This window comes from Juglans microcarpa x Juglans regia, chromosome 1D (assembly GCF_004785595.1).
Source record: "Juglans microcarpa x Juglans regia isolate MS1-56 chromosome 1D, Jm3101_v1.0, whole genome shotgun sequence".
Classification (NCBI taxonomy): domain Eukaryota; kingdom Viridiplantae; phylum Streptophyta; class Magnoliopsida; order Fagales; family Juglandaceae; genus Juglans; species Juglans microcarpa x Juglans regia.
Window position 1 is genome coordinate 35,075,783 of NC_054594.1, and position 26,823 is coordinate 35,102,605.

The 26,823-nt window shown below is 43.9% G+C and overlaps 1 protein-coding gene and 1 long non-coding RNA gene across 2 annotated transcripts; one reads left to right on the forward strand and one right to left on the reverse strand.

Moving 5' to 3' along the window:
• The first annotated feature begins 3,025 nt into the window (after window positions 1–3,025).
• LOC121246412 lies at window positions 3,026–4,400 on the forward strand. Its single transcript, XR_005937108.1, has 2 exons — window positions 3,026–3,992; window positions 4,128–4,400. It is a non-coding gene; the product is annotated as an uncharacterized LOC121246412 (long non-coding RNA).
• A 19,414-nt stretch (window positions 4,401–23,814) lies between these two features.
• On the reverse strand, window positions 23,815–24,483 carry LOC121246989. Its single transcript, XM_041145322.1, has one exon. It carries the CDS (start codon window positions 24,481–24,483, stop codon window positions 23,815–23,817), a length of 669 nt encoding a protein of 222 aa, XP_041001256.1.
• Window positions 24,484–26,823: the final 2,340 nt, after the last annotated feature.

Here is a 26,823-nt window from a genome sequence, read left to right on the forward strand (position 1 = left end):
TTTAGTTATAGTAATCATATTGCTTGACCTCGATGTCATACACAGAGTACCGATTTTCTTACCATGAGTTAAGACCATCGCTCATTTTCCTTCCATATACCATTCGAAAAAACTATTGAATGATTTTCATAATCAAGTTGTCCCATAGATATCAGTCCTTTCTTTAACTCAGGAACATGTCTGACTTTTTGCAAAGTCCACACATTTTTGTTTTGGAGTATAATGCACACATCTCTCATTCCCACGATATCCAGCGCTTCTCCATAAGCTAAACACACCTTATAAAGTTACCAACAACACAATTCTGCATGATTTCTTGGTTTGAAGTTGTGTGAAATGAAGATCCTAAGTCCAATACCTACTCACCAACTAGACTATGAACCGCAAAAAGTAGAATAATCTCTACTTCCTCAATCACCATGTTTGCATCATCATTATTAGTCTTCTTCAAATTTTTGAAATTTCTTTTGAAGTGATCTGTATTGCCACAATTTCAACAAGTACTTTGTTGCCCAGACTTTGACTTGCTCTTGCCCTTATTTCTCGATTTTGACCAATCCTTATTTGAGTTTCTATCACGTCCTTTGGCCCGAGTGTTAATATTGGGTAGGACCTGAACCCGAGGTCTCATCAAAATCTCTTTTGCGCACCTCGTCAGTAAGAGTCAAATCTCAAATATCATCATATTTTAGCTTTATTTTTCCAATAGAATTACTCACAGCCATTTTCATGGCCTTCCAACTATTCGGCAATGAAACTTACGTAAGCAATTAATTTGTGATCGTCTTAGACTCATTTAGGTGTTGAGCAACATATGTATCTTCTGCCATTTTCAGATTGAACAACTTCTTCATTAGATACACCTTGTTATTAGCCAACGACTTCTTAGACATACTAAACAAGGCTGCCATAAGATCCGTTGTGGTCTTTTTCTTGATAACGTTGTGTGTAATTGACCTTGATAGGGTCAATTGAATGATACTCAGAACCTGTTGATCTAATATGTTCCAATCTGCATCTTCCATACTTTCTGGATTCTTCCCCAACAGAGAAATATTAAGTCTCTTCCCATAGATCCTCCAATACCTAAAATCTATGCCGTCAAGTTTCTCAATTCCAGATAACTTCATTTCTTCTCTGGCCATCGTTCTCACTCAAATCTAAACTTGTCTTTTATACCGGTTGTTAGGAACGATAAGCGAAAAGGTAAAGCAAAAAAGTGGAATTAATAATATACATGATATAAGGTTTATATGGTTTGACAACGTGCCTACATCCACAGAGATTCAGAATATTTTATTCATACAAAAATCAAAGATACGTTGTGACCATATAAGGGTTTAATAAAATATATAGTAAACCCTAATTAGCGGGTCGCGTTAGATTAGTAAATCCTAGTCAACGGGTCATGTCGGACCAAGATCCAAAACGGATCAAGATTTTCCCGCCCCCAAACCCCTATAAGGCTTGTCCATGTTCACTCTGGCTGATAGGCCCAAGTCTTTGCTCTATAGCCCAAAGCCTAATTGAAATTCCACAAAAAAAAAAAAAAAAAAACCCACAAGTGAATCCTTGATGGATCGGGCATCAAATCGGGTCGTACATAAACATAATTGGAATGGATGTTTACACCCTTATCAGGTTGGACTTGAATCATTCCAGGTGGCCCAGCAACCAAAGCATAGTTGGCCAATGAGTCACATTAAGAAGAAGGAGGTCCAGGGCCAATGCGGGGAGTCGATGTGGAAAGATGGGACTACATCCCCATTAGGGGTGAAAAAAAAAAAGAGTGAACCGGTAAACCGAACCGAGCTAGACCGGTTTATATATATTTTTTAATTTTTAATATTGTATAAAATATTTTTATATGATTTTTTATATTATATATAATGTTTATATATAATTATATATAAAATAATTTTACATTATATGATAAATTACTAATTAATATAATATTAAATTTTAAAATCTTATATAAATAACTATATATTATCACTATAGTATATCATATTAATAGTTACATTAATATTATATCACTATATATTATAATATACTATAATATATCACTATATTATATCTATACTATATATAATAAGTAGGGATAGCTGTGAACTACAGTTTTGTTGTCCTCCGTGTGATTCATTTTTTTTTTTTTTTTTTTGTGTTTTGTCTATTATGTCCTTTTGTTTTGGTATTAAGAGAGACATAATTAAAGAGATTAAACGGACCTTATGATGTTTATTATTTTTCTGTAAAAATTAATATAATGTTTAATCAATATCGTAGAACTGATCATTTACATGATTTTCTCTCTTACTCTAGATTCGAAAACTCTATAAAATTCAAATGCTAAGAAAATAAATCATCACATGATCTACTTGCAATGAATAAGCTTGGAAGTATGAGATTTTGTTCTTTTTTTATTTTTTTTTTCTTAGCAAGCTTAATCATTGAAGAAACCAAATTACAGAAAGTATAGTTATGAGCATACAAACCAGTAAACACTGCACTACACTAATTACAGTAAGTAGATTAGTGCCGAGGTGGACCTTTTCCACTATGAAAATCCAGGAGATAAGGACGTAATTTAATAAGGGGTATGCTACCGAATACATTATTTGATGCGGCCCATTGCGCTAAGTTATGCGCCTATCAATTTTCATGTCGATGAATTTTTTGGGATGACCAATTCTGAAAAGCCTTTAGAAGGGATGAGCAATCTGAAATTATGTTGAAAATGGACCATTCAAGGGAAGAGGAGGGTTGCTTAGAGCTTCAGCCACCACTTGGCAATCTCCTTCTATAACTGTGTTATGAAATCTTCTGTGAAGAGCCTCCTCTATGGCCAGCTTGGCTACCATGGCCTCCCGAACACTGGATTGGTGGAGTTTATAAGTCTGGTGGTTGCAAAGATCAGTCCCCCAAGGAAGACCTGCAGATTGCCAAGTATGAGATTTTGTTCTTATATATGAAGTCATATTTATTCTCTTCTAATTCACAAATTTTAGAATCTTAAATGCGCCAATACAGTAATTTTCTTAAGAAGATATCACCCTTTCTCAAACTCTCAGGTTTTAGAAGCTTAAAGATCTTTAATTAGTTCCTCAAAAGTTATTTATTTGCATTCTACGTCTTCCGTTGGATTTAAATTTTAATTACGAGAAACCTTGTACCTCTCCGTCCGCTAGCTTCGAAATGAAATCTACGGCCCATACGCCCATACCCAAATGACCGTTGGGGTTCAAATTTGAATAATGATACTCTTATTATCATCAAATTTTAAGTCCCCGTCGTTGGGTAGAAGATTCAAAAGCACACGAAAACACGCATAACCGAAAGAAGCAAGAAGCCATGAAAATGGTGAAAACTATGCTCTTGGGATCAACAGCTGGAAAATCAAGCACCACCACAGCTTTGGAAGATGACCACTCCGAAAGTCGAGACAGTTGCTACTTCCCCGGCTGCCGAAAAGACGCTAATTGTAACTGCCCGATTTTCTTGGCCAGCATCAATGCCCTACTCTTGACCTCAGACCCATCAGCATCCAGAAAAGCTCCCTCACTAAGCTCTCCGCTTCTCAGCCTGGCAACGTGGAGTGCACTCCTGTCTCATTCAATTCTTCTATCTTATCCACACGTAGATCGAGTGCTAATTGGGTTCCTCCCCTCCGTTTCTTGAATCAAATGCAAGATAGAATTTCAACGAGGAGATGAGGAACAGGAAAAGAGAGTGGGATTTGAGAGAAGTCGTTTGATGAGATTGGTATTTGGTTTGATTTTGATCTCCGTGGCTGAGCCCGGGCTTCATTGTGGGCTTTCTGGGTCTTAAGACCCCGTGTTATCGCGGGATATAGTTAAGCATGTGGGTGAGAAATCCTGGGTTGTGCAAGATTTGAAGGGGAGCTGAGTTTTTTGCAGAGGGAGTTGCAAGGTCTTGTCAACGGGGAGGTTTCAAATTGCAGCCATACTGATTCTATTAGGGAAATTGATCAGGTGCCACATATCAAACTCTTCTTTGGAAATCATAGATTCATTCAAAAATTTGTCATGTTTCTTTTAGGAGAGCAAACTGAAAATTCTTGTTTTAAAAAGTCGATGAGAGATCAAACAAAATTTCATTCTTTTCAGGACGGTTTGCTCTTGATTTCGCGTTGTACATTGTACTAGTCAGCAATGGAGGAGGTTAGTGTATGGGGATGGCCAATGCAGACAGCGGGATTGCTCACAACTGGATTTTCTTCCCGATCTTTCACTATCTTATTCCGGCAGAGTTACAGAGGTAAACGCAAAACACTCTTGATATCTGATTGACTAGGCAATCTCAGTTTCTCTAGAAAGCTTCATATTGGTATGATCAGTAGCCCTGGCAAAACTAAAATGTAAACGCCACTAGATTCTTTTTTTTTTTTAATTTTAGAGTTGTTTCGTAGCATAAAATACACGGTTTTTGTTCACTTTGGGTGCAAAGTGGTCCGGTGGGAAGGTTGGGTATTTGGTTTGGTAGGCAAACACTTCATGGGCACACAGGAAGTGGGGCGCCTCGGTCGTGCTATTAAATCCCAATACCTTGAGTATGGGAGAAGCTCAATGCCGGATAACAGATTATTTTCAGCAGCCGTAGAGTTTTTGAAGTTTCGATTTCAAAAATGTTTGGAAGCAGAGTGAAGCAAGCGGTTTGACTCTTCTCTGCTTTTAGATGCAACTATTTCAATTAGTTTACAGCAAAACATGGCGCCGATCCCAACTTAAAGAAAGCTGACGGATAATGGGTATGCCTCCTCATCTTCTCTCGGAAAGTGTCCAGCTCTCATTTCTTGTAAATATTGGTGTGAGAGGAGAAATTCCTAGAGGTCGGGCTAGGTTGGGTTGGCCCAGGAGGCCCAAGAGGAGGAGCACAAAGCAGTATACTGACAAAAGGACGAAAGGTAAGGCAGGACAGCCTGACACCATATCTGGCCGACCGTCAGGGACATGCCCTGTCCCTGACCCTGATGTCCAGAAGGTGTAGGATGACAAACGTGCCTGACCAAGACCACGTCGCATTTAATGGAACGGGAGCAGGCACGTCATGGCAGGAGCTACGCTGCATTCAATGTGTCCTTGGAGTTGGCACGCTACAACATGCTCCCTGGGTGTCAACGACAATCGTGGTCAGGCCTAACAGGTCTGCAGGGAAGCAAGAAGCTGGCAGGGACACTCGATCCTGGTATAGAGCTGCATACCAGCCACCATCACCTCGGGGTTCACCCCGACCAGATATAAATACCTCCTATCTCACCTTGGCGTTACTCACACTCTAGAATACTTCTACTTTCATTCTCCTTAAGCTCTCATTTTCTCTCTTCATCTTTTACCTTGAACTGACTTGAGCGCCGGAGGTACCACGACCCTCGAGTCTCCATTTTCCATCTTAGCATGAATTAGGCCTGAGCCCAACAACATGGAGTTACCCAGGCCACAAAACACAACATCAACAGTGGCACCGTCTGTGAGATTTTATTTTCTATAGTAGCATGTCCTTTGTATGCCAGCAACAGTGCACTGTCATGCCTCGCGACGTGAAGAAGAACAACCTGAATTGATAGAAGGAAGAAAGCAAGTTGAAATGATACGGAAACTCATAAAGGAAGTTACGGCTCTCCGCCAAGAAAATATCTCCTTGCAGAAGGCCGGCGGGGAATCGGAGGAGACCAACAGAGCCACCACTTTGAGTCATGTAGCCCCTTCAAGGTAGCAGTAGCTGAAGAAAAGCACTGCTGAATGCGCCTCGAGATTTGGGAGCTCAGGGACAAGTACGCAAAGATGTACAAAACGGTAGGCACGACGTCCACAATGGACCATCTGCTCACCAAAGCGGAGCTAGCATACAATGCCAAAGTCATGGCAGTCCCTTTTCCCTTAAAGTTCCCTAGATTGACACGCATGATGGGTTAAATGACCCTACACGGGTTCCCAAGAGAGGTTGCGTACAAGGCATTCTCACTCACTTTGAGGGGAACATTAAGAGTATGGTATGGCTCCCTGCAGCCCGGGACAGTCGACAACTTCGCTGAGCTGGCCCAACTTTTCCTGACATAGTTCATGGAAAGTCGGAAAAGAGGTGACCCACAGCCTACCTCTTAATTGTGAAACAATGAGACGACGAAAGCCTGAAGTCGCACCTCTCTCAGTTCTATAGGGAGCACATGACTACAGACGACCAGGACAAAAAAATCACCTTGGCAGCTCTGTTGGGGGGGATCTGGCCCCAGAACCCCTTCATGAACAAGATCGAGCGGAAGACCCCCGACTTCATTGAGAGAGTTTATGGATCGAGCTGACAGTTCTATCAATGTTGAAGACACTCTTTGGGCGTTGACAACTCCCCGAAAGGCTGAGTTGGAAAGGACAGGCAAGAAAGTGGTTGGCCAGGGAAGCGGGGTGAGCAGGGAAGGTAATAAGAAGAAGATATGCGAGACCAAACGCACGAAGGAGCAGCCCACAGGAGGGCGGGTCGTACCCCACACCCATTCCAGCCTAGTAGTAAAGGCCGAAAGGGATCCAAACCCGCAGGGCATGCGGCGACAAGGCTCGACCCACTCTAAGTACTGCACTTATCACAAAACTGATAGCCACCGAACGGAGGATTGCTTCACCAAGAAATGGAAGATGGAGGAGTTGTAGGCCCTACTAGACCAACGGGGTGACGAGAGGCGCTACCAATGACCCAACGACCACACACGGCCTCGCAAAAGTGAAAGTCCAGCAAGAAGAAGGGTTGAAGGGAGACCTAGAGCGAGCCCGCGTCAAAGAAGCCCAGTCAGGGGAGACGGCCCAGTGGGTGAAATTCGTATGATAGAAGGAGGGTACGTTGGAGAAGGAACCACCTCGTCGGCAAGGAGGAGGGCCCACGCAAGAAAGGCCAGATATGAGGAAGTGTTCACAACTTACAGGGCAGCTCCGGGTGCCAAGAGCCACTCGAGGGAGCTTGTCATAACCTTTAGTGAGAAGGATGAGGAAGGCATTTTGCGCTCCTAAGATGACGCCCTAGTCATGACCGTGCAGATCGCCAACTACTTGACAAGGAGAGTCCTGATCGACAACGACAACTCTGCCAACATCCTGTTCTAGGAAGCGTTCATTCCTATGGGGATCAAGCCTGATCGATTGTGCCCTGCCTCGACACCCCATCAAGGGCTTCACCAAAGATGTAATCCAGCCAATCAGGGCAATAACCTTATCCCTCCTGGCAAGAACGACCCCAAGAATGGCGGCTACCATGGTGGATTTTCTTGCAATAAAGGCTCCCTCCTTCTACAGCGCGATCCTGGGGTTTCCAAACCTGAACCACCTTAGGGCGTTGAAGTCCACCTATCACCTGAAAATGAAACTCTCAACTCCCATAGGGGTGGGCGAAATATGCGACGAGCAGAAACTAACAAGAGAGTGCTACGCTCGGGAGTTGAAGCCCGAGACTATTGAGGTCCGAGCTTTCGAAGGAGTGCGAGAGGTTGAGGATGTCGGCCCGCCTCCGGCTTCGACCCTGACGGAGCTGGACGAGGAAGTTAGGGATGAGGAGGCCCTACGACAAGCAGAACCCAACGAACCTCTGGAGTTAGTAATGGTGGATCTGTAAAGACCCGAACGCACTGTCCGGGTAGGAACCAAGATGACCCCCGAACTGAATGGAATAATATTATAATTTGGTGGCTACAATGCTTCTTCATCATCTGAAATTTCTTCAATAATTGTCCTTGAGTTTAAGTTCCATTGATATTGATGGGATTCAATTCTATGTTTAGAATCTAATGGCTTCACATAAGCATTATTGATGTAGTGTGATTGGAATATATGCAAAGGAATATATGCAAAGTTTCATCGCGCAAATCAATATATTTATCAAACACGGTGGCTTGCAGTCGATTACCTTGCAAAATATTAAAATAATATATTTTCCATTGAAACTAATATGGTTATTATTATTAAGATAATGTTTTACATTATGAAATATAAAGTTACAATTTTTTATAAATATAAAAAATAACAAGTACCATACCTCATAATCAATCAAGGTTAATATTTTAACGGTGAATGTTGTGTTGTACATTTTGGAGACTTCTCTACTACAACCATTTTGATTTTTCAATTTCTTGTGCTCGGCGTGATATCCTTGATGGATGTATAAAGTTTTCGCATCTTGGACATTGATCACATAAAAAAGAAAAAAATGAATTAGTATTTAAACTTGAACTTTTATAAAATAATAACAATAGAAATGTAGACTATTCAATAACTTATTTGTATAATGTTAAGATGAGAATGCGAAACTTAATAATTCTCTATACACAATATTTTTTTTGTAATTTTGTTGAGATGTATTAGTTGATGTTGGCTTGATTAGAATTTTTGCTGAAACAACAGTCTTAGCTCTTGATAATACTATATACAATTGTTCATGAGAGAACACAGATTGTGGCAAATATATGGCCTTATGCTTTGTTGATTTTCATTGCAAAGTTTAGTCAGATAGGAAATTGAGTTATCTTGAATGGAAACCCGTTGTTTTCATCGGAATTTGGTAAGAATGGAATTCTTGGTATAAAAACTCTTTTACCACAATGATGACAAATTGCAATTTCTGCATAAATGAAATTACGTTCAAAATTGTGACATATCAAACGAGTTCTATTGCGCAAGCCTTCTAAAGGATTACTATTTCGAAGCAACATGATTGGATAATTTTTCTGAAATAGCAATTCATGAGGAGGAACCTCATTTGGTGTTAAAGTATTCAAAAAGTCCTACATAATGCCTTGTTCAAATGTATCAATTGTTTCTTTGAAGTTATAATATTGTTTATAAGTATAGCATTTATTTCATCAACAGAATTGTTCATCGGTGTCAATATAACTCGATTCAATATTTCAGACAAATTTGCTGAGTAATCATGAATGTTACAAAAAATAACATTTATTAATTTTTGTAAAGAAATAGCATAATTTTCTTAACTGATAAGCATATCATCAGGAATTCTTGTCTTTTCTTCAATTATGATTGGCAAAATACTTTGTTGCCTAATTGAAGTAAGTAATTTGAAAAACCTGGATTTAATTTTGCTCACATGTTTTGAGTTAAACAAATCTTGATCAAAGTAAGCCATAAGTAAAAGAAGAGTCAACTTGTATCAATCTGTTACTGTCTTGTACTTTTTTGAACAACAGGTAAAATTTGTCAAAAATATCCACCAAACACAACCACCTTACCACCAAATAATAATTCTGAATTATTGATGTCCCGAAACATTATGTTCAATACTTCTATAGATTATTTTTTTGACATAGGGGCTTCATTCCATATGATTAATTTTGCAGTACGTAATAATCTTGCAAGTCCACTTTGTTTACTAACATTACAAGTGTTGCTTTTATCAAAATTTAATGGAATTTTAAATTGTGAAAGTGTTGTTTGGCCTCTAGGTAAAATAGATGTAGCAATACCAGATGATGCAGTTGGAAGCGCTATTAGCTGTTTAGATCTTAATGTAGCAAAAAGCGCTCTGTATAAAAATGTTTTTCCTGTTCCACCTGAACCATCAATAAAGAATGAACTTGCTTGATTAGAGAAAACCTTTAGTAAGATTGAACCATAAGCATGTCGTTGTTCATCATTGAGAATTCTTGATGCTAAAAGATCTTTTCATGGAATTATGATAGCCAATTCATCATTAATCTCTATAGATTGAAGTTGGTCTTCATCAAAACAAATATCATCATCTAAAAGATAAAACATGTTGATATCGTTTCTCATTGACTCAAATGTAGAAGAAATATGCCGTAAAGCTTCTCTTTTGACATTCATAGAGACATTTTCAATCTTTTTAAAGTCAACTGACATATTTTCTTCAAAATATTTCCATAATTCTCTTAGATTTGTAGGATTACAATAAACCAAGATTGTGGCAAATAGTCACCTCAAACTATATGGAATTTGGTACAGTGATACCTCATGTAAACAATCTTCCAAGCTATTATCTGTTTCTAATAAGCCATGCAATGTAATTGCTTCACCAAATGTTGGAACAACAACACCATTAACCGTTTTGAGGTGATTAAAAGATAGAAGACCCCTTATATGATTTAATAATATCCGCATACAATACCTTTCATCTTTAAGTGGATTTCCTATAATAATTTTGCCAATAACCGTCTGTTTCTTTCAAGGGGTCTATATTTTATGTTGATTGCTCCAAACAAAAAACTTAGAAAGTTCTTTATACAGTAGGTTTTTAGAGTTTTCGTTTACACAATTTGTTGAAAAAACATTCTGTTAACATTGATTTTGCATAAAAATCAGAATTCACAAGATTGTTCAAGTGATTTGTAGGAAAAATACCAAATGTTGATCTTCAAGATGTAAGTGTGGGTTATATACTGCTGGATGCATCTCATTTATAATAAACCCAAAAATCCTCCACATAGCTTCAGGTGCAACAATTCATCGAGCTGATTGGAATAATTCAATTTCATCAATGGTTTGATTATCTTATTTAGAGATTACATTAAAAGCAACACGTTCATAACCTTCATATATGTACTTGTAAAGATACTTGACTACTTTAATTGTAGAGCATATCTCAACATTGATGTGAGAATCAAATATTGCAACTAAATACAAATTATATGAAACAACCCAACAATTATCTAACTCTTGCCCTCTAACCTTGACAGTAATTCCATTATCACAACGCCTATATTGTGGATAACAATCATTTCCAACAATTGTATTAGGTATAAAGTTCTTCAAATAATGATTTTTGTAAGTACCATTTTTCACCATATAGACATTAGTTGGATTTAACATTCCATATAGGTCATGCATCATATGTCTGATGTTGATTTATAAAGATGCGGATTTTTTATTTTTATCAGGTATTTTTGCTGATATAATTTCATCAAAAGATTCTGAAGTATAAATCTTCTAATCTATTTGAAAAAATAATTAAGAAATGAGCAAATATTATACCTCTTTTTTGGTGCTCAATCACATAAACATATACTGCAACTTTGCTAAAGATTTGTCGCTTGAATAGTTGATCTTTGAGTTCTTCTAATTTTGCTTATAAAATTCTGGATTGCATGTCCTTGTTAAAAAATATCTAGTTTTTCATAACGTTGGACAAAAGCCATTACTTCCATATGTCTTTTCTACATGTCTCTTGGTCCTCCAAGAAAAGAAGAATGCAATATAATGCGTTTACCAATTTTTGAACCATTTGTTTCTCTAAGTGAAAAACTATCAACAATATCTTGATATACTTCAGATCGAACTTGTTGTTATTTACTATAGAAATAATCTAATCTTGATGTTTCAATCTTAACATACATGTCAACCACGAATTGTTGCAACAAATGACCAGAGCATAACAAAATAGATCTAATGTTTTCTCAGATCTGTAACTTGTAACAATAATATTCACGGCATGAAACAGTTGGCACTTTCCTTTTTTTGGAGCACTACAAAAATTAAATTTGAAAAGATAAGATCATTCCAAATTTAGGAATTAGAACATTACAATATCATAATATAAAACTTATTCTAACCTTGTGTTTCTCTTAAAAGTAAATCATCATCTGAGGTTGATCCTTGGGGACCAAGCAGTGTTGATCTTTCATTCGATAGAAATTGTGTACATTTTTTTACTCCTTGTATGCCATTGTGCCCACCAATATTACCATAAGGAAATAATAATAGATATTGAAGTGTGTCATAACATCCAAAATAGTATTGAAGTATATAATTACCACTTGAATGATTGTGAACTATAATATTTCTTCCACTCAATTACTCTGAATCATTATTTTCAATCAAAATTACTGCTACTTGTGATGATATATGAGCTTAAAAACACGTTGATCTAAATTAGGATTTGATCTCATATAGATTTTGTGATTTTTCAAGTTGGGCATATCACCAAGTTTTCAAAAAAAAAAATTTGAATATGGATTAACAGAAAAAATGGCCATAAGTTGAGCAATAATTAATGCGTCCAATCCTTCCGAATTAGAAATACGATTCTGTAATATATTTTCAGTATCATAGAAATATAACTATAAATAAGAAGATGTCCATCCAAATGAGTCAAATCATTAATATAATGATAGATTTGTCCTTGAGTCTAAAATGTATAGATTCATTTATTTCTTCTGCAGAGATCTCTATCAAATTTAACTCCAAACGATGTAAACGTAAATTTGTTGTTATATGTGCACACATAGGTTAAAAATTTGGCAATCTCAGTTGTGTTTGAACAAAATAGATGATAAAATTGATCAAGAATATCGTTTATAGCTAAACAAATTGTTCCATCAGCATAGCAAAAACTATTTGTTTTACGATAAAATTTTTTTACTCCACAATATTTACAACATGGCACCAATGACAAACAATTTGTCTCATTTGGTACAGTTTGTAATATTTGTCTAAAGCGAGCAAATTAATGATGTCGTTTACCTAAGGCACAAAAGAAAGATATTGTAAAGACTATAAACAAATTTTTAAAATTTTATACAAATTCTCATAAAAAAAAAGCTATTAAAAAATAACAAAATACTAAAAAGGAGATGAAAAGAATGATTTAATGTTATAGTTTTTTCTTACGTTGACAAGATCTCGATGTACTGCTTTCACAATTGAATTGGTCTTGTAGAGTACAAGTAGCCTATTGAATAAAATGTTTACCACTTTCAATATAATATAAAAAATAAAAAGTTTCATTTAAAAAGATAAAGAAAAATGAGGGCTACACAATAAACATGTTCGATTACAACTTGATGACATTTATTTGAAGTTTTTATAGATGTATTTGTTGATCTTGGTGGCAAAGAATTTGTTGAATTGTTTTGATTATCATAATCCGTTGTATTGAGCGTAGATGCATTCATTTTTTGATTAGTCAAAAAGATACTCATCTCTAGAAAATATCCAACATCTTATGAAAGGGAGATCTCAATTGGATTGATATCATCATAAGAGACATGTCTTTTTGTTGTAGAATATCAGCATTTTTATTACTGTTGAGAATCTATGTATAATCATTCAAGACATTTGTTTGATAGACATTAGATTGTCCAAGTTGAATAGCACTGCCTGTTGATGTTTTCTATGGATGATACATTTCTCTTCTTTTTCGATGCAATTCTTCTTTTTGTTCTTATGATAAGAGATTATATGGAATTTTTTTCGTCAATTGTTTTGCACGACCTTGTGAATTTTTTTAAAAGAAATTAGATAAAAATATTGATCAAAAATATTTCTAATGAAATTGTCATAATTTGTTAAAATCATCTTACCACTAGTCATTTTGTTTGTCAAGAAAAGATGTATGACAATTATTGCGTCAAATTGGAAAAACCAAATCCAAGTGAAGGAATTATAAGCACAATCAATTTGGAATTGATATCTAGAAGGAAGTACAATTGTTACTAATAAAATATGTAAGTGTTTATACTGAGATGTAAAATTGATGTAAAAAAATTTATATATAACAAAGACAATTGTAGTAAAAAAAATATAAAGATGAAAAGCACATTTATGAAACAAAATAATACAACAAATAGATACAAAATCAAAGAATTGAATAAATAAAAAATAAGAATTACAAAAAAGAATAATAGCTAAAGTTAATGTCCACAATATTGAAATAATAAAAGCAAAACAAAACATAACCTTAAATCAACAAATAAAATATACAAAGCCAACAAATAAAATGAAAAAATATAAAAAAAATCTTGATAAATGCTCAAAGTAGTCGCAACTAATAATTAAAATCAAATAAGTACAAAATCAAATATTTAACAGATAAATATTAAATATTTATGCTCAACAAATATTGACAATTTTAAAACAAAATAAATACCAGAAATAAATCAGCACATTATTCATATATTATAACTAAGGGATATTACCATTCTAAATTAATAGATAAAATTTAGAAAGCTAACAGACATAAAATAAAAAAATATATTAAAATCAAAACTTAAATCATACCAGGGACTACAAAGACTTCGGCACTGTATGCTAGCTCTGCGCTGGTGAGCAGCTGGTCCATTGTGGACGTCGTGCCTACCCATTTGACCATCTCTGCGTACTTGTCCCGGAGCTCCCAGATCTCGAGGCGCATTCAGCGGTGCTCTTCTTCGGCTGCTACTACCTTGAAGGGGCTACAGGACTCAGAGTGGTGGCTCTGTGGGTCTTCTCCGGTTCCTCAACGGCCCTCCGCAAGGAGATATTTTCTTGGCGGAGAGCCGTCACTTCCTTTATGAGTTTCCGTATCATTTAAGCTTGCTTTCTTCCTTCTATCAATTCGGGTTGTTCTTCTTCACATCGTGAGGCATGAGAGCGCGTTGTTGCTGGCATACGAAGGACACGTTACTATAGGAAATAAAATCCCATAAATGGCGCCACTATTGATGTTGTATTTCGCGACCTGTGTAACTCCATACTGTTGGGCTCGGGCCTGATTCCTGCTAAGATGGAAAATGGGGGCTCGAGGGCCGTGGTACCTCCGGTGCTCAAGTCAGTTCAAGGTAGAAGATGAAGAGAGAAAATGAGAGCTTAGGGAGAATGAAAGTAGAAGTATTCTAGAGTGTGAGCAATGCCGAGGTGAGAGAGGAGGTATTTATATTTGGTCGGGATGAACCCCAAGGTGATGGTGGCTAGTATGCCGCTCTATACCAAATTCGGGTGTCCTTGCTAGCGTCTTGCTTCCCTGTAAACCTACCAAGCCAGACCACGGTTGTCGCTGACACCCATGGGGCATGCCCCCCGGGACACATTGAATGCAGCATGGCTCCTGCCATGGCATGCCCGCTTCAGTTCCTACGCCGTCTAGACATCAGGGTCAAGGACAGGGCATGTCCCTGACGGTCGGCCAGTTATGGTGTCAGGCTGTCCTGCCTTACCTTCCGTCCTTTTTTCAGTACACACCAATATTTACAAGAAATGAGAGCTGGACACTTTCCGAGAGAAGATAAGGAGGCATACCCATTATCTGTCGGCTTTCTTTAAGTTGGGATCGACGTCATGTTTTGCTGTAAACTCACTGAAATGGTTGCATCTAAAAGCAGAGAAGAGTCAAACCGCTTGCTTCACTCCGCTTCCAAACATTTTTGAAATTGAAACTTCAACAACTCTACGGCTACTGATGTTGATGTGTTGAAATTGAGCTTCTCCCATACTCAAGGTGTTGATGTCGTGTTTCACAGCCCAAACAGTTCCGCAAAGCCCAAGCTTCCAAGTACCTGCAACTAAGAAGAAGATGAGGCTCCCGTGGCATCCGAGATCACTCCGATGCCTAAGTCAGATGATTGTTCTTTGGAAAAGGGGAAATACAATGTAGAATAAGAGTTGTACAAATTGAATCGACCTCCTCCCGTAAGAAGGTTACCCCTATTTATACCTTAGTCGAGCCCCTCAGTTGAGGCAGATCGTGGCTCGTCAGATGTCAGGCCTGCCACCACTCATTCGTTGTCGCCTTAGGGGGGCTAGTCTGCGGCCTAACGAGCGTTCGCGCAGTATCTACTGTCCTACGTCTGTGCGGCCACCACCTCTCTGTCATGCCAAGAGATGTCAGATTGCGGATGAGCCGTCCTTGGCTCGTGGGATGCTCCACTGTGTGCCGAATTTCCTGACATCGATCTGGGTTGGCTCGTGCCTGGGATTTGATACCCTGTGGTCGAGGGTATGACGATGCGTTGCCCACCGGGCCCAATAACTCAATTTGGCAAACCCCGATCCTCCCGAACCCTTAATGGAATGGCCCGGATAGACCGGTCCCGTGCTTACTCGATTTCCCGACCCTCTCGCCCCGAGTCTTCAGCCCCCTACTTGGGCCCGGACTTCACTGTTTAGCCTTCCTAGGCCTGGGCCCTTCAGGAATGGGCCTCGGCTTTCTTAGGCATGAGCCCTACGAGAGTGGGCCTTCCCTCACAGTACCCCGCAAATTCCTACTGCGGACACGCGGTGGGAATTCCATCCTTCCTCATCCCGGTTGGTTCTGGTTCCCGTCACTCCGAGTCTTCTGAAGCCCTTCTCCCACTGTTTCTTGGAGACGGCTCAGTATCTCCCGATCTGACTTCCCAAGGGTTGTTGAGAGGCACGGGTAGCTCCTCATTCCCGAGGGTTAGTAAATGCGCCTCTTTGCCTCTGTAATTGTCCCGCTTCTCGAGGCTCGATGAGACGTGCAGACTGCACCTCTGACTGTCCTGACACCTTTCTGGTGCGTGTCTGGTGTCCCTTTGCCCCTCCGTTCTGTGCTGCGTGGCACTATCAAACATCACTGACCCTGGCGTCGTTTCGCTTCCCGAGCTTCATCCTGCCTGTTTCTTACCTATTTAAGCCGCTCTTCTTCCCCCAATCTTCCTTCCTTTTACTCTTGCCTTCCCACCTGTTACTTCGTCTTCTTCCTTCGCTCTCAGTTTCCCAACCACTCTCTCTTTCTTCTCATTCCTTTTGTTCGACAACCTTCTCCTCGCACACTCGATGGCTTCCATGGACGTCGCTACTTCACTCTTCGGGGGAGACATTGGGTATCCTCAGTCACTGGTGCTGACCTTAGGGTGTTTCGCTCTAAGTAAAGGATTCTCTCCTCCGTGATTTTGGAGATGCAAAGGAGTGAACACGCAGTGGGTTCTGACGGCACTGCGACGAGGGTTGCTTTGTTCCAGTTGATGTTCCAGTTTTGAACTTCCTCGGGTTGGCCCTGGCGCAGCTGCACCCCAATGTGTGGTGTCTCTTGATCTCCAGTTGCATCATCTACAGGATGGTTCTGAGCAAGACCCCTAAAGAGTATCCTAATTTGACTCCGAGGGAATTCTTCTATGCGCACCGGCTCGTCTACCGCCTTGGCAACATCGTCAGCTTCCAAGCCCGGTCTTCCGCTGGCAAGATAGCTTCTCTCGAGCAGCGTCACTCGAGTATCAAAGAGTGGTTGCGTAAGTTCTTTTTCGTGTCCAGACCGGGTTGGAAGTACCCTGAAGGGAAAGCCCTTCACAAAGAGTTCCCTGTTCAGGCAAGTTGGGGGTACCATTCGTCAGCCGAGAGCTTGGAGCTTACCCTCAACCGGAGGGAGGAGGCCCGGTACGAGTTGGTCACAACTTGGGTGAGGGCCCATCCCGGAGAATCGAACACTGATGCCGTTCTCTTCGACGAAAACATTTACGGCTACTTGTCATCCCCCCACCATTTGTATGCCTTAGGAAGGAATTTTCTGGGCAGTGTCCTGCCTTCAGACGCCCGCCCCCCTCTCCAAAAGAGAGCCGCACGCCCTTCACAAAGAGTTCCATGTTCAGGCAAGTTGGGGGTACCATTCGTCAGCCGAGAGCTTGGAGCTTACCCTTAACCGAAGGAAGGAGGCCCGGTACGAGTTGGTCACAACCTGGGTGAGGGCCTATCTCGGAGAATCGAACACTGATGTCGTTCTCTCCGACAAAAACATACGCGACTACTTGTCATCCCCAACCGTTTGTACGCCTTAGGAAGGAATTTTCTGGGCAATGTCCCGCCTTCAGACGCCTGCCCCCCTCTCCGAAAGAGAACCGCACGCCCTTTCGATGGTCAGGCCAAGCAACCTCGGGGGCGGCATGACTCTCCCCTGCTGAGCAACGTTGCCAGGGGTTCTACTCCATCCATGAGCCGGGCTGGCGAGTCTCAGAGGCAGGGATCTACCCCAGCCAATGTTCCAGCCCCCTCGTCACGAGGGACCACGTCCTTTCCGATGGGCCCAGTCCATCCGCTTCCACTAGCTCCCGCGTTGCGGAGGCCTCTCAAAGCCCGCTGCCCCACTTTGAAGAAGACTTGGAGGCTTGCAACCTTCAAGCGGCCTTCTTTGCCTCCCTGGCGCACCCTTCTCCCCACGAGCCGAGCTCGTTCACAACCTTCTCCTCCTTCGAGGACACTCTCTAGGAGGAGACTGCTGCTGCGTCTGCTCGAGACGACTCGCCAACGGGGCTACGAACGGCCGAGCTTCCTCCTTTTGAAAATCTGGTCTTTGGCGGGAGTAGAGACGAGGAAGACGATGCCTTCCCAGGATCCAGGCCTCGTGAGGGGGTGCGGAGCTCTTCACCCACCTCCGGTTCGGGGGGCAGCGAGTCGGCCCCTCACCATGCCCCTTTGGGCCCCACGAGGAGACGAAAGTTCCCCGGGACAAGGTAGGCGACCACGGCAACTCCATGCGCGAACTGAGATTGCGGGAGGAAAAGCCTGGTCCATTCGAAACTGGAAGCCCCGAGGAGGGACCGGCGGGCCTTCCCTTCAAGACGAAGAAGGATGGAGCGTTAGGGGTGATAATGCCAAGGATCTAGTTCCCGAAGTTTCCCCCATCTCGGTTGAGATCATGTCGGAGGTTGCTCCCCCGGTCATCGATCTCAGCGATGACAAGGAGTCCCCAGTTTCGATTCCAGTGGCACCCGGGCCATGCGATGAGACTTGGGAATCTCTTCCCAATTTTTCTTGGCAGTTGGTGACTGCCGACCCCTCATCCTCTTCGGGAGCTGAAGGCTCTTTGCCTCCGCCTTCAGGTCTGGATCAAGCCCGGGCCTAGGCTACCAAGCGAGTCAGCCGCATGCTGAGGCCCTTGTTCGCCCAGGTGTGCTTGTTCTTTGCAAACTTGCTTCATTCCTGGTTGCAGTTTATGTTGTCTTGTGACTGAGCCCCTTTTCTTTTGTGTTTCCTGTCTTCGTAAGCCGCATACCAACTTGTTGGCTCGATCGGGAGCGAGCTGGGGGAGCTGGAAGAGGCCAACCGGGGGCTCGGTTCCTTGGGTCTCTTCGATTACTTTAAGCTGAAGCAAGCGACCCGGCAGATAAAGGAGCTAAAAACATAGCAGAGGGATTTGATGAAAGAGATAATGCTCCTTAAGGACCAGAACTGGGACCTGGAGGTTGCTGTCGAAAAGCAGGACAAAAAGATGAGGTTGAAAGGCCTCATTCACGACGCCGAACTGGAACTATCTCACGTAGTTTCGAAGAAATAATGACTGGAGGAGGCCTGCCTCTCCTCCGAGCGCGCCCTGATCACCCGGGAAGCTGAGCTCAACGCTTCCCAGGCTCAATTGGGGTCAGTCCGGGAAGAGCTGTTGAAGACCCGGGAGGAGACAGAATCCTTTCAAAAGGAGGTCGAAGAGTTTTGCCAAGCTCGGGCCTCAGCGGTCGGGCAACGTTCAAGGTTGTTGTTTGAGACCTTTAGGCATTCTCACGAAGCCCGACACCTGAGAGATTAGTTGCGACAGGCGACGGCTCGGGTCGGCAAGCTAGCGCAGTTCGGGATCCAAAAGAATCTCAACCTTCTATCACGCGACTGGGAGATTGCCAACTTGAAGTCTCAGATGGGCGATGTCGATCGGTTCACCAAAGAGATCCGGTCCTGGATCGCGAATACTAACGACATTCGTGACGCCGCTTGGTCCTACGGTTACAGCGACGGCCTGAAAAGAATATAGCAACATCTGCTGCAGCATCCCGAGCTGGACCTGCGCACCTTATCCTTGGCATCTCTCCCTCCTGGTTCTGAGGAGCTGGCCTTTGTTAGGAATTTCGAGAAGCTTGAATATCCTCTGTTCCTCCTTGGCGATCCCTCAGCCCCTCCATCTTAGCGATTAGGCTTTCTAAGCGTCACTTGTAATAGTTACATATGTACTTTTTTTTGTTTGACGGGTGACAGCTCTTGTACTCTGTATATTTTGATAATAAAATTTTGATAATACAAAGGACTTTGTGATCCCTTTCTCTTATACTTTTTTCGTATTTCCTTTTTAAGGACTTGACTTAGCTAGGGCGGGGTCCAGTTCCAAGTCCTAAGACACGGAAGGTACCTCGCAGCTTTACCGAGTCAAGGGACTTGTCTTCTTGCGAGTGTTAGGACTCGTCTTTTTATTAAGTCAAGGGACCCGTCTTCTTGTGAGTGTTAGGACTCGATTTAGTTGGGACGAGGTCTGGTTCCGAGTCCTGTGACATGGAAGGTACCCCGCAGCTTTACCGAGTCAATGGACCCGTCTTCTTGCGAGTGTAAAGACTCGTCTTTTTATCGAATCAAGGGACCCTTCTTCTTGCGAGTGTTAGGACTCAACTTAGTCGGGGCGGGGTCCGGTTCCGAGTCCTGGGACAGGGAAGGTATCACGCAGCAGCTTTACCGAGTCAAAGGACCGTCTTCTTGCGAGTGTTAGGACTCATCTTTTTATCTAGTCAAGGGACCCGTCTTCTTGCGAGTGTAAAGACTCGTCTTTTTATCGAGTCAAGGGACCCGTCTTCTTACGAGTATTAGGACTTGACTTAGTTGGGGCGGGGTTCAGTTCCAAGTCCTGGGACAGGGAAGGTACCCCGCAGCTTTACCTAGTCAAGGGACCCATCTTCTTACAAGTGTAAGGACTCGTCTTTTTATCGAGTCAAGGGACCCGTTTTCTTGCGAGTGTAAGGACTCGACTTTTTTGTTTGTACAATAGGAGTTTTGCAAAAGGAACATTTCATCATTCTCATTCATTAGCAATTGCTCATACATGTTGCTGCCACATATGGGGCACGGTAAAGTCTCTATACATAGAAATTTTTCAAATGTTTAGCGTTCCAGGGGTGAGGCAGGTCGCATCCTTCACTGTCTTTGAGGCGATAAGAACCGGGTCGGTTGCTTGCCGTGACTACGTAAGGCCCCTTCCATCGTGCTCCCAACTTCCCTTCTTCTGTGGTGGTTACTCCCGCCTCTCGTAACACCATGTCACCTACTTTAAAGGACCATGGCCTAACCCGTTTGTTGAAATATTGCTCTGCCTTTCGTTTGTTGTTTGCCGTCCGGATAGCTGCTTCCTCCCTTCTCTCTTCTAGGGTATCCAGGTTCTCTGCTATCCTTTTATTGTTCGTGATTGGGTCAAAATGCTAGAAATGGAAGGTGGGCATCCCGACCTCTATAGGAATCACAGCTTCACTCCCGTAGGTGAGAGCAAATGGTGTTTTGCCGGTGGGGGTTCGAATAGTGGTTCGATATGCCCAAAGCACGCTCGGGAGTTCTTTAGCCTATACTCCTTTGTGTGCCCCGATCCTTTTCTTCAGGGTGGAGAGGAAAGTCTTGTTGGTTGCCTCGGCCTGTCCGTTGGCCTGGGGGTGACCTGGCGAGGAGTATTTTACCTTAATCCTGAGTTCTGCACACCACTCCCGGTAGTGTGCGCAATCGAACTGTTTTCCATTGTCCGAGATAAAGTTTTGTGGTATGCCAAATCGACAAACTACCGACTTCCACAAGAACTTTGTTATGGCCCGGGAGGTGATGCTTGCAAGTGCTTTCGCCTCCACCCATTTGGTGAAGTAGTCGACTACGACCATGACAAACCTGCCCCTTCTTGCCACCAGGACGGGGCCGATCAGGTCTAGGCCCTATTGGGTGAAGGGCCACGGGGCCGTGATTGAGGTCAATTCCTCTGCCAGACAGTGCAAGACCGGTCCGTGCTCTTGGCATTTTTTGCATTTTCTAACGAATTCCTCCGCATCTCTAAGGGCATGGGGCCAATAATATCCGGCTCGAGTCACTCTTGCAGCTAGCGCTCTCCCTCTCGTATGGCTACCACAAATGCCTTCGTGGATTTCGGCCAATACATACTGGGCTTCGTCAAGTGAGATGCACCTAAGGAGCGGCTCAGAGAAACCCCTTTTGTACAGTACTCCTTCAAGCAGCATGAATCGGGCTGCCCGGTTCTTGACCTTCCCCGCTTCCTCTGGGCTGCCGGGCAGTTGTCCTTCTTGCAAGAATCTCGGATGTCTATTGCCCATTCGAGGGAGGCTGGGGTTGTAACAGATACTTCTTTCCCAATGGATGGAGCTTCGACCGTCCTGGTCACAGTGTGCTTTGGAAGTTGGAGTTCCTCTTGCCCAGACACAGCCATGGCCAGAAGGTCTGCTTCCTGATTCTCCGTTCTTGGAATCTGCTAGAGGTTAAAGTAGAGAAAACAATCCCGCTCGTTACAGACCAACTGGAGGTATTTCTTCAACCTTTCCCCCTTTGTAGCGAACTGCCCTAGGACCTGATTGACCACGACTTGGGAATCAGCTCTAACTTCTATCTCTTCAGCCCCAAGTAGCAGCGCAACCGTCATTCCGATCAGGAGTGCCTCATATTCGGCTTCATTATTTGTTACCTTGAAGGCCAGCTTGATCGCATAACTGTGTTCCTTTCCCTGCTGGTTGACAATGTGCACTCATGCTCCCCCTCCAGCCCAGCAGGAGGAGCCATCAACGTAGACATGCCAAGGTTTTCCTCGTGGTGTGGCCGATACTTCTTCTGGGAAGTTGGTGCACTCAACGACAAAATCTGCCAATATCTGTCCTTTGGTCTCGACCCTGGGTTGGTACTCTATGTCGAACTTGATGAGCTCGATTGCCCGCTTGGCTAGCCATCTCAACGTGTCTAGTTTTTGGAGTACCTGTTTGAGGGGGTGGTCAGTAAGTACTTTGATCGAGTGTGCTTGAAAGTACAGCCTTAATCTCTGGGCTGCAGCAATAAGGTAGAATACTAGCATTTCTGTTCAAGGGTATCTTGCTTCTGCGCCTCGGAAGGCTCTACTCATGTAATATAGGAGACGCTGCCCTCCTCTCGTTTCCCGAACCAATGCTGCCGATGCTGCGTGTGGCGACACTGCCAAGTACACTGTCAAGGTCTCTTCTGGTCTCGTCTGGCTTAGTAGCGGTGGGTGGCTGAGATATGACTTCAGCTCAGTGAATGCTTCCTCACACGCCTCATCCCATTTCTGCACCTTCCTGAATACCTTGAAGAAAGGTAAGCATCGGTCGGTGGATCGGGCGACGGTGGATCGGGAGATGAACCAATATAGGGCCGCCACCCTCCCGACTAACTTCTGGACTTCATGGACACTACGTGGTGAAGGCATTGTTATTACCGCTTCTATTTTTTCGGGATTCACTTCAATCCCTCTTTCTGAGACCATGTATCCCAGAAATTTACCTGTCTCCACCCTGAACGCGCACTTCAGCAGGTTAAGCTTCATCCGATATTGTCGGAGGACGGAGAACGCTTCTCGCAGATCGGCCAAATGCTTCTGGGTTTCTTTGCTCTTTACTAGCAAGTTGTCCACATATACTTCCATGTTACGGCCAATTTGTTGTTTAAACATTCGGTTGACCAGCTGTTGATAGGTGGCCCCTGCGTTTTTTAGTCCAAAGGGCATCGCTCGGTAGCTCAGTGATGAACGTTGTTTTCTCCTTGTCGTCTGGGTTTATCTTTATCTGATTGTATCCAGAATACGCATCCATAAAGCTGAGGAGTGGATGTCCCGCCGTCGAATCCATTATCAGATCGATGCGCGGTAGAGGGAAGCTATCTTTTGGGCAGGCCTTGTTTAGGTCAGTGAAGTCTACACACATTTGCCACTTGCCATTGGGCTTTTTCACCAGAACCACATTCGACAGCCATTCCGGGTATCGGACCTATCGGATAAACCCCGCAGTGAGGAGTCGATCCACTTCTTCTGCTATCGCCCCTTATTTCTCAGTGCTAAAGCTACGGCATTTCTGTTTCACTCTCCGGGCGGTCAGGTTGACACAAAGCCAGTGCTCGATGATGGAGTTGTCAATCCCGGGCATGTCCTCGTGGCTCCAAGCGAATACATCCCGGTGTTCAACCAGGAGAGATATCAGTGTTGCCCTCATACTTGGGCCCATCCTAGTGCCGATTCGGACTTGCTGCCTGGGCTCCTGTTGGTTTACTACTACAAGTTCCAGTGGTTCGTTGGGCTCGGCTTGTCAAAGGGCCTGCTCGTCACGGATTTCCCCATCCCACTCGGTCAGGACAGGGGTAACCCGAGCATGGGGGCCTCTTTTGGGGCTTCTATGGCCGCTACGACTCGTGGCTCATGTCTCATCCCCCTGTCGTAGCATTCCTGGGCTAGGACCTGTTCACCGCGGATTTCGCCGACCCCCGAGTCGGTGGGGAACTTCACCTTTGGGTGAAAGGTTGACGTCAACGCCTTCAAACTGTTCAGGGTCAAATGCCCCAGTATGGCATTGTATGAGGACGGGGCCTTCACAACCAGGAAGTCGATCATGGTGGTGGCGGTCTTGGGTGCCATTCCTACCAGGATTGAGAGGGTAATGACACTTGCTGGATGAACGACATCTCCCGTGAAACCCTTGAGCGGCATCAGGGCCGGGTGCAACCGATCTGGATCGATGCTCATCTTGATGAAAGCGTCCCAAAATAGGATGTTGGCCGAACTGCCGTTGTCTATCAGGATTTTTTGAGTCCGAAAGTTCGCAATCTGCATCGTCACCACCAATGCATCATCGTGCGGGTGGAGAATTACTTCTACATCTCTTTCGTCGAAGGTTATCGCGACACTTTCAGTACGTCGTTGTGGTCTGCTTACTCCCTTTACGGCACTGAAGACTTCCTTATAACGTGCCTTCCGGGCATGCGCCCTTTCGGGCCGACAAGGTGACTCCTCCTCCTGCATACCCCCCTGTGATAGTGCTTATCTCTCTGAGCGGCCCATCCTCCACAGTAAGGCTTCTTCGCCTGCCATCCCTGACATCCCGTCTTCTCGGGACTTCCCCTTGTCGGAAGTTTGGGCGCCTTTCTTCGGATCAATTCCTTCCATTCCCCGACCGACGCGCCCGGTTCTTCTGCTCTTCTTCTTTAATCTTCTTTAGGACGTAGCAGTCGCGCTTGCTGTGTCAATTGTTCATGTGATACTCACAAAACGGGCAGCTCTCCACCCCACGGGAGCGTTCTCCTTGGTGTTCCACCCGAGCGTTTCCTTCTACTGCCAAGTTTGCCTGGGCGCGGCTTGCTCCCTGAGTCCAAGCCGGTGCTTCTCTCTTTCTTTTTGCACCTGGCGATCCTCGCCTCTTTCCTCCGTGGTTATCACGGTTGACACGTTGCGTCGGTGCCTTTATCTCTGTTCATTCCATCTCAGCCCGTCGAGGGGCTGTCAGTGCCTCCAAAGTATCTTCTGCATTGATAAACTCATCTGCTCGGTCCATAAATTCTCTCAGCGTGGTGGGGGTCTTCTGTGCTATCTTGGTCATGAATGGATTCAACGGCCAGATACCTCCCAACAGTGTTGCTAATGTGATCTTCTTGTCCTGGTTGTTAGTGGTCATGTGTTCCCGATTGAACCGCGAGACGTACGACTTCAGATTCTTGCCGTCTCGCTGCTTGACCGTCAGGAGTTAGGCCACGGGGCATCTCCTCTTGCGGCTGGCCAGAAACTGTGGCATGAAGAGGCAAGCAAGCTACTCAAAGCTTCCTATCGTTCCTGACGTCAGCCCCCTGAACCAGCTCCGGGCCGCTCCTTTCAGTGTTAGGGGGAAGGCCCGGCAGGCGACCTCTCTCGGGAAGCTGTGTAAAGTCATATGGGCCTTGAAAGTTTCCAGGTGCTCCAGTGGATCTTTGGACCCGTCATAGGCTTCCATCTAGGGAACTTTGAATTTTGGAGGAAGGGGTATAGCCAAGATTTCCTCACTGTAAGGGAGGTCAGAGCTGATTAGCAGCTGGTCTACAGTCGAAAAGGTGTCCATCTTCTTTTCCATTTCAGCACATTTGTCTCTCAACTCTCAAATTTTTAGGTGCATTTCACGCCTTTCTTCTTCCGCCGCAGTGTCGACCAGGATTCTTCGCAAACCCTCTTGCTCGTTGCCACTCGGCTCTGCACCTCCCGCCAACTCCTCGTTCGCAAACTTGAGGGCTACGTTTTCTTGGCAAAGCGTTCCGGCCTCCTCAGTCAGCTTCCTAATGGTCTCCTCCATGCTTGCAAGTCGTGCTTCCATTGTTTCTTCCTCGCGGTCTTCCCTTCTCGTAGCCTGGGACGGCATCGCTGCCGGCATGCGAAGTACACGTTGTTATGGAAAATTTATCCCACAGATGGCGCCACTATTGATGTCGTGTTTCGCAGCCCGAACAGTTTTGCAAAGCCCAAGCTTCCAGGTACCTGCAACTATGAAGAAGATGAGGCTCTCGTGACCTCCGAGATCACTTTGATGCCTAAGTCAGATGATTGTTCTTTGGAAAAGGGGAAATACAATGCAGAATAAGAGTTGCACAAATTGAATCGACCTCCTCCCGTAAGAAGGTTACCCCCTATTTATACCTGAGTAGGGCCCCCTAGTCGAGGGAAATCGTGGCGCGTCAAATGCCAGGCATGCCACCACTTATTCGTTGTCGCCTTAGTGGGGGCTAGTCTGCGGCCTAGCGAGCGTTTGCACTGTGTCTATTGTCCTACGTCTGTGCAGCCACCACCTCTCTGTCATGCCGGAGATGTCAGATTGCGAGTGAGCCATCCTTGGCTCATGGGATGCTCCACTGGGCGCCGGATTTCCTAACATCGATCTGGGTTGGCTCGTGCCTGAGATTTGATACCCTGGGGTCAGGGGTATGACGATGCGTTACCCACCAAGCCCGGTAACTCGATTTGGTAAACCTCGATCCTCCCGAACCCTGAATGGACAGGCCCAGATAGGGCGGATAGACCGGTCCCGTGCTTTCTCGACTTCCCGACCCTCTCGCCCCGAGTCTTCGGCCCCCTACTTGGGCCCGGACTTCGTGGTTCAGCCTTCCTAGGCCTGGGCCCTTCAGGAATAGGCCTTGGCTTTCTTAGGCATGGGCCCTACGGGAGTGGGCCTTCCCTCACACAAGGTATTGGGATTTAATAGCACAACCGAGGCGCCCCACTTCCTGTGTGCCCATGAAGTGTTTGCCTACCAAACCAAATACCCAACATTCCCGCCCGACCACTTTACACCCAAAGTGAACAAAAACCGTGTATTTTATGCTACGAAATGCCTCTAAAATTAAA